The sequence below is a fragment of the Impatiens glandulifera genome, chromosome 1, assembly GCF_907164915.1.
Source record: "Impatiens glandulifera chromosome 1, dImpGla2.1, whole genome shotgun sequence".
In the NCBI taxonomy this organism is placed as follows: Eukaryota; Viridiplantae; Streptophyta; class Magnoliopsida; order Ericales; family Balsaminaceae; genus Impatiens; species Impatiens glandulifera.
This window is the reverse complement of record NC_061862.1, coordinates 55,707,098-55,716,063: the sequence shown is the minus strand read 5'-3', so window position 1 is coordinate 55,716,063 and position 8,966 is coordinate 55,707,098. Positions and strand designations below refer to the sequence as shown.

At 37.6% G+C, this 8,966-nt stretch overlaps 1 protein-coding gene across 2 annotated transcripts; it reads left to right on the top strand.

The window, feature by feature from the left end:
- The first annotated feature begins 6,211 nt into the window (after positions 1-6,211).
- LOC124920905 (myb-related protein 2-like) lies at positions 6,212-8,026 on the top strand. Of its 2 annotated transcripts, none has more exons than XM_047461487.1 (6): positions 6,212-6,540; positions 6,623-6,699; positions 6,773-6,830; positions 6,910-6,988; positions 7,066-7,132; positions 7,203-8,026. In XM_047461487.1, the coding sequence occupies exons 1-6, from the start codon at positions 6,366-6,368 to the stop codon at positions 7,767-7,769; spliced, it is 1,023 nt and encodes a 340-aa protein (XP_047317443.1). In that variant the 5' UTR covers positions 6,212-6,365; the 3' UTR covers positions 7,770-8,026. The 2 variants fall into 2 exon arrangements, with proteins under 2 accessions (XP_047317443.1, XP_047317442.1); XM_047461486.1 differs by having other exon boundaries at positions 7,063-7,132; positions 7,203-8,023.
- Positions 8,027-8,966: the final 940 nt, after the last annotated feature.

Below are 8,966 nucleotides of genomic sequence, written 5' to 3'. Positions count from 1 at the left end.
CACTAATTCATTTGTGTTTAATATACCAATAAACAAGAAATGTATCTAAAACATTAGATATTCATGACCAAATCTATGATTATATTAAACATAAATGAATAGTGAGAACTTAAATCCTAAAAGAATTAGCAAGAATGATATTCATTGGCACAAAGGAATTAGACAAAAGAGAATATAAAGATATATAAATATATACCAACCAGGGAATCTATTAACTGAGCCACCCTCTAAGTCAAGGGAAGGGGCAAGTGGTCCTTTTTTTAAGCTATGATCTGTCTTCTTTTGATCCAATGCAAGTATTCATGTAAGTACAAACCTTTTTTTCTCTTTCCAAAAGGGTCCCAGCATCTAAGCAGAGGCTCTCACTCACCCCTCCCCTTTCCTATTTTTTAAAACACTGTATTAGCTGAATAAGTACCAAACTTACTCAAGGGGACAAAATAGAATTTGTTCCTTATTCCCATTCTTGAAGAACTCTCTCTCTTTACCATTCTTTTTTCTTATTTGTGTATATATTCAAAGCTTCTAGATTCCCAATTCAAAAGAAGCTTATTTTCTCTTTGGCTACTCCACTTGGACACTTCATTCAACACAGGTAGTGTCAAACAAATTAGTGCAATTTCCCATTTATAAGTTACACATAAAAAAAAAAGAAAAAAAAAGTAATGATTTTCAACAAGTGAGGGAAACAGTACCAATTACATCGTAAGAATATTCTAGTGGACAGAGAATGTGGTTTTGAAAGTCTAAAAAGAAAAGAAAAAACATAGTGGATTCTATTAGTATATTGTATATATCTTGTTACCTTGTTTAGATTCCTAGATTAGTGGGTTACCTTGTTTAGATTCCTAGATTAGTGGTTTACCTTATTAAGAGTCTTTTGACTAGTATATATTGTAACATTGTTTATCAATAATAACCATGGGATTAATCTCTATCATGGTATCAGAGTAAAGATCCTCTCAAGATCATCAATCGAATTTTTTTTTCTCTTCCTCCCACCTTGCTGCCTCACGCACAAACTTCTAATGTCTGTCCCACCTACTAATTCAGACTCCTCCTCCAATCAAAGTCAGACGCCCACCACCATGTCTGTTTCTCAATACCACTCTGCTTTCTCTGTTAACAATCTCCGCTCCATAATTCCTATCACCCTAGAGATGGGTAGCGAGGAATATCTCTCTTGGGCAGACCTTCTCGAAAACCACTGCTTGATTCACAATGTTTACGAACATCTCAAACCAAAAACTCCCAACGCCTCCGAAACACCTTCAACATCTTCCGAGACCGACTCTCTTCTGTGGAAACGCCTTGACGCCCTTGTCAAGCAATGGATATTTGGAACAATATCCAAGGATCTACTAAACACGATCCAAAAACCTGGTATGACGGCTGCTCAGGCTTGGGAACGTTTAGCGAATATATTTCAAGATAACACAGGTTCTCGCGCTATGTATCTTGAAAATAGGTTTTCTCAAATTCGTCTCAATGATTTCCCAAACATGAGTGCTTATTGCACTGAATTGAAGATGATTGCGGATCAACTTGCTAATGTTGATTGCCCCGTTTCTGAAAATCGACTGGTGTTGCGTCTACTTGGGGGTTTGAATGAAAACTACGAAACAATCGCCACCATAATAGGTCAAAAGAAGCCTCTCCCATCTTTCTACGATGCTAGATCTGATTTGCTCCTTGTTGAAACAAGGAAGGATGAATTCGTCCACACAAACACCTCTTTTATTGCCTCGGACGATCGTAGCCAAGGCCGCGGAAACAACTCTAGCCAATCAGCCCGTGCTACCGGCCAGCAGCAGCAGCAGGGCACCTCTAGCGCGCAGGAACAGGCCGGCCAGGGCCGAGGACGCAGCCAGCGCGGCAGAGGACGCGGTCGCAACACCAGCCGCACATACCACCAGCAACAGCAATTCTGGGCACCTCCTGGCCAACAGCAATGGGCACAGTGGGCGCCTGCGGGCTGGACAGCACCCCCTTGTCCCTACCCGACACAACAGATCTGGCCGCAGCAGCAAAGCGCCCCCTGGCACGCATCTGGTCAACAGCAACAAGGCGCCTCCTGGCGCGGTTCTGGCTATCAGCAGCAACACACTCGGACAGCAGGAGCAGGCGTACTCGGTTCTCGGCCACAGCAGGCCTACATGGCTGAGACGAGCCAGCAGCAGCCCCAAAGTTACGTTGCAACCGATATCAATCAGGCGATGCACACTTTATCCCTTACTCCGCCTGACAATACTTGGTACATGGATTCGGGAGCAACTTCACACATGACACCCAACTCAGGTAGTCTCTCGCCTTATTCTAATTTAAATTGTGTTAAAAATATCATTGTTGGGAGTGGACAGGAAATCCCGATTCGCGGTATTGGTAAAACTAACTTAAAACCACCCTTACCACCCTTACTTCTGAACAATGTTCTACATGCTCCCAAACTCATTAAAAATCTTATATCTATTCGTCGGTTTACTCGTGATAACAACGTCTCTGTAGAATTTGACTCACTTGGTTTTTCTGTAAAGGATTTCCAGACGGGGAAGGTTATCATGAGGAACAATAGCTCGGGGGATCTCTACCCACTCTCTCTGTCGAGCCAAAGCCAAAAAACCCCAACTAATTCTTCGTTTACTGCAATTTCGTCAAATTTATGGCATAATAGATTAGGACACCCCGGTGTCGATATTTTGCATTCTCTCAATAAATCAAATTCTATTTCTTGTAAGCCCGTTTTAGGGTCTAAACTCTGTGAGTCTTGCATCTTTGGTAAACAAGTTAAGTTACCATTTACCAATTCTGTCTCTTATACTACTTCCCCATTCGATATTATTCATAGTGATTTGTGGACGTCGCCTGTGCTAAGTACAAATGGACATAAATACTATATTCTGTTTCTTGATGATTACACAAATTTCCTTTGGACTTTTCCAATTGGAAACAAATCCCAAGTATTCTCCGTCTTCTCTACACTTCAAAATCAAATTCAAACACAATTTCAAAAGCCCATTAAAACAATCCAATGTGACAACGGAACTGAATATAACAACAGTCAATTTCGTACATTTTGTGACAAAAATGGTCTACAATTTCGCCTCTCTTGCCCCTATACTTCTCCTCAAAATGGTAAAGCAGAAAGAAAAATACGCACCATAAATAACATGATTCGAACATTGCTTACTCATGCTTCTCTCCCGTTAAATTTTTGGCATCACGCCCTCGAAATGACCACTTATCTCCTAAATATTCTTCCAAATAAACAAATTCGAAATTTCTCACCCACTCAACTTCTATATAACCGAACTCCTTCTTACTCTCACCTAAAAATTTTCGGTTGTCTTTGCTATCCTCTTCTTCCTCCAACCACTATTCACAAACTTCATAAACGCTCTACCCCTTGTGTCTTTTTAGGATACCCCTCTAATCATCGCGGCTACAAATGCTACGACCCAGCCTCAAAAAGATTTATCATCTCTCGTCACGTCATTTTTGACGAAACAAAATTTCCCTTTTCTCTTGTCCAAAACCCAAACTCAACTAACCCATCTCAATCCGAACCAATAACCATCCCAATACACATCCAAACCCCGCCCATCACCGAGTCCATTTCCCCACCAAACAACACTCCATTACCGAGCCCATTATCAACTCAACACACTCCACCAAACCCACCATCACCCATCACCACTTCACCAGGCCCAAACCCAAACACGACCAGCCCGTCCACAAGACCAAACCGTCCAAATCATTCACCAACCATCATCAATCCAACACGGACAATACGAACCCGCGCAATGGATGGGATTGTCTGTCCAAAACGCATTTTCAATCTAAACACACTCACATCTCCATCGCCTATTCCCAAAAACCCAAAGTTAGCTTTATCAGACCCGAATTGGAAAGCCGCCATGGACGATGAGTTTAACGCTTTAATTAGTAATAAGACTTGGGACTTGGTTCCGCGTCCTCAGGGTGTTGATATTATACGATGCATGTGGATTTTTAAGCATAAAACTAACTCTGACGGCTCTTTTGAGAGGCATAAAGCCCGTCTTGTTGGTGATGGCAGGTCTCAGCAGATTGGAATCAATTGTGAAGAAACCTTTAGTCCTGTTATCAAACCAGCCACCATACGAACTGTTCTGAGCATTGCTTTATCGAAGTCTTGGTCCATTCACCAAATGGACGTCAAGAATGCATTTTTACATGGTAATCTCAACGAAACAGTTTACATGCATCAGCCTTTCGGTTTTAGAGACAAAATCTTTCCCGACCATGTTTGTTTATTGCGCAAATCTTTATACGGCTTAAAACAAGCTCCTCGTGCTTGGTATCAAAGGTTTGCAGATTTTGTCTCTACAATCGGTTTTACACACAGCACGACTGATCATTCGCTTTTTATCTATCAACATGGGTCCGAAATTGCCTATCTACTCTTGTATGTTGATGACATTATCATTACGGCTTCGTCTGATCAGTTACGTCAGACTCTCATGAAAAGCTTAGGCGCAGAATTTGCTATGAAGGATTTAGGTAAATTAAGCTATTTCTTGGGAGTTGCTGTATCGTATACTAAGGATGGACTTTGTCTTAGTCAGAAGAAATATGCTGAAGAAATTATTGATCGTGCTGGAATGTCTACTTGCAAATCAACACAAACGCCGGTCGATACAAATGGCAAACTTGGAAAATCAACTAGTCCACCAGTCTCTGACCCCACTCATTACAGAAGTTTAGCCGGAGCACTACAGTATCTTACTTTCACACGTCCTGATATTTCATATGCAGTCCAGCAAATTTGCCTCCACATGCATGATCCGAAAGAGGCTCACTTGGCTGCCTTACACAGAATCATTCGATACTTACAGGGTACAAAGCACTATGGCCTTCATCTTTACAAATCCTCACTGTCTACACTCGTTTCATATACTGATGCAGACTGGGGAGGATGTCCAGATACCCGTCGCTCTACATCTGGCTATTGCGTCTTCCTAGGCGATAATCTTCTGTCTTGGTCGTCAAAACGGCAATCCACACTTTCTCGTTCTAGTGCTGAAGCTGAATATAGAGGAGTTGCCAATGTTGTCTCCGAATCCTGTTGGCTTCGCAATTTATTGTTAGAACTTCGTATCTCATTGGACAAAGCCACACTGGTCTACTGCGACAACATAAGTGCGATTTATCTCTCCCAAAATCCGGTCCAACATCAACGTACCAAACACATCGAAATGGACATACACTTTGTAAGGGAAAAAGTAGATAGAGGTAAAGTTCGCATTCTTCATATGCCTTCTCGTTTTCAAATCGCTGACATATTCACCAAAGGACTTCCGCGCATACTATTTGAAGATTTCAGAGACAGTCTCAGCGTCCGAGAATCTCCCGTTTCGACTGCGGGGGTGTATTAGTATATTGTATATATCTTGTTACCTTGTTTAGATTCCTAGATTAGTGGGTTACCTTGTTTAGATTCCTAGATTAGTGGTTTACCTTATTAAGAGTCTTTTGACTAGTATATATTGTAACATTGTTTATCAATAATAACCATGGGATTAATCTCTATCAGATTCTCTTAATCCATTATAGAAAAATCCCCCATTTGAGAATAAGGTTCTTACCTTTTCCTGACAATGAACTGAACGAATAGATTTTTCTCCTCCTATTCCTTATGCATAGCAGAAGGCAAGTGGCATTTCTACTTTCATTACTTCTACGGAATTCATGGAATTTGAAAATAGTAGGAATTAAAGAACACTTGATTATAAATACATTGTTTTAAATGTAACAACTTATGCAATTATTAAGTTGTTTTGTAAGCTGTCAATGGGCTCCTTGTTAACAATTCTTGATAATCTAAATAATTAAGTGCTGTCTACATCCACTTAAATTATTTAGATATAACTCAAATTAAGCTAGAAAATCAAATTCGGCAGTTACAATTCAGCATTAACATTTAATTATGTGTTTTTATCAAACACACCTCAAATTGCTTTCTGATGAGAGTGAAAATGAAAATTTGAGATGATCTACAAATTAGAATCTGAGAGAAAGCATCTCTTTTTTGAGTTTTCCCAAATATTAGATTGGGCCATGTTACCAGTGTGGGGTAACTCAATATTCTATTCTTTGCTTGGGATGCTATATTCCCACTAAGAAAACTACCTTTATAAGGTCATTCTTGATCACATTTGGGTCAAACAAAACATTTGGTAGATAAGAGCAATAGCAGCTAACTACCCATTTTCCTTTTATATACTGCTAGTTGTTTCTTCAGGTGAAGACAGATTGGAGTTCAATCAGTCTAGCAAATCATAAAACCTTTTTAAAAATAAAAATAAAGTTATCATCTTCAAATTAAGATGTACCATCATCATGCAGATAGACATTTGTTTATGCAAGGAGGCAATGGGCATGGGCATGGTGTAGGTGATTCAGGACTTGTCCTGTCAACCGATGCCAAACCGCGTTTAAAATGGACCCAAGATCTTCATGAACGGTTCATAGAAGCAGTCAATCAACTTGGAGGAGCTGACAGTAAGCCCATGTAGCCAATCAATTGTTTGAACTTCTGTAAAACAGATAACTTATATATTTTTTTTTCTGTTCTTTTATGTAGAGGCTACTCCGAAAACAGTTTTGAAACTGATGGGAATTCCAGGACTCACATTGTACCACTTAAAAAGCCATCTTCAGGTAAAAATCAGTTGATGTGTTTCTTGCCAGTTGCTTCAGAAACTCACCCGGTAACTCTTGGTTCTTTTGGCAGAAGTACAGACTAAGTAAAAATCTTCATGGACAAACAAATAGTGCAAATAACAAAGTTGGTAAGAAGATCTATTGTCAAAGTTCCAACAATAGAACATATAATTATTTAGAACCTAAAAAAGGTAAAACTAATTGCAGATTCAGGGGAGAGGATGATAGCAGAGGCAAATGGAACTCAGATGAGCAATCCAGCGAATATGGGTACCCAAACGAACAGGTAAGGAATTGGTCCAATTTTTGTTCTTACCATTTATTTACACGGTTCTTAAATAAAGTATGTTTTCAACTCAGAAGCTTAGAGATAAATGAAGCAATACAAATGCAAATTGAAGTACAGAGAAGACTTCATGAACAGCTAGAGGTTAGAAAGCAAACAAACTGATTTCATTTTTTCCTTTTACTGATCAATTACCAATTCTTTGCTTAAATAGGTACAACGGCTCTTGCAGCTAAGAATAGAGGCTCAAGGGAAGTACCTTCAAACAGTTCTAGAGAAAGCCCAAGACACACTTGGAAAACAAAACTTGGGGGCGATGGATCTAGAGATTGCAAAAGCTCAAATCTCGGAACTTTCCTTAAAGATCTCTCCCAATTGCTTGAATTCCTCTTACCCGGCAGTAATGAAGGATTGTTCGGTGGACAGTTGCTTGACTTCCTGCGATGCTGCTGCTGCGACGATTTATGATCAAACTAGATTACGGCAGTGCAAGTTTAAGGAAAACAACAAACGTATGAACAAGGACATAGATACGTCAATGGGAGTTGGGTTGCAATCAGGGAAAGGAAATGGCAGCGACAATATTCATGCAGACAAAAGATGCAGAAAAATAACAGATGGACGTGCCAATTACTTCCAGGAAAAAGATGAGAAGATAGTAGTACCACCACCGTTTGGAATGGCGTATTTCAAACCGACGCTCGATCTAAATGCACTAGAGGAAAACGAGCATCCTTCAGATTACAAACAACTGGATCTCAATGGGTTAAGTTGGAACTGATCAGTGATTGAACTTGAAAGAGATGGCCGGCTGCATCAGAGATCAAAAGGCAGAAGAATCAGCACTAATTTCTACCCACTTACTACATATAGTTTTGTTTTCAATTCTCTTGCAGAAGAAAACTTATCATGCAATTTGGTTATAAAAAGGTTGTCTATAACGACAATGATAGAAAACCGTCGCTATTAATAGATTAACACATGTTTGTAGTTAATGTTAGACAATTTTAGTAGTTGATGCCTAAGAAACAACTGAGGGTTGTTAATAATGTTTCGATTTGAATGAGTCTTTTAGTATCGTAATGAATGTTCATTAACAAAAGAATGAATAAATTAACAATGACTTTGTTTTAATTTTTTAAATAATTACTCGATTTGATTCAGCTTATAATTGCATACGTAAAAATCTCTTTATAATAAATTTAAAAAATTATAATATAACTCATTTTGTATTTAAAACAATTTTCTCTATCTCTTATTTAATATTTAAGTTCAAAAAAAATATTAAAAAAATTAAAGAAGATTTTATATATTTATTTAATTATCTACGGAAAAAGTACAAATAAAAAATATACTTATTTAATTATTTTTTTATAAATATATATTAATAAAAACTTATAAAAAATAATAGATTTATATATTAGTTTAGATAATTTATAATATGAACGGATAAATTGATCTTAATTCTTACCAATAGACAAATAGAATAAGTGTTTTATTTTATTCTATTTTGAATAAAATGATTCAGAATGATAACTTAATTAGTTCATTTAATTAATTAAAATATTTGTAATCCAATCAACCAGTTCACATTAATATTAAAATTAAATAAATAAAAAAGATAAAAATAATGAGAAATGAACCAAAATAAAATCATTCATAATTAAATTATTTATTATTAGTGATGTTAATAAATGTCTAAAGAAATAGTGTTTCGAAGAATGTGACCCATAACAATATTTTTGAAAAATATTTATCGTTGAAATTTTCGGGTTGTAAAGTCTGTGTCTCCAATGTGTCAAGTTCATCATCAACTCAAACATCATAATTATTGTCCTCGTTTACATTGTTCTATCTAATTAAACTGTGCAAAAAGGCTGTCATTTCAATAATTTTGATTTGTTTTCTTAAAATAAAACCCAACAAATTCATTGATGTTGAGAGTATACGTCATGTTTTTTTTTCAAATTCCAAAAAG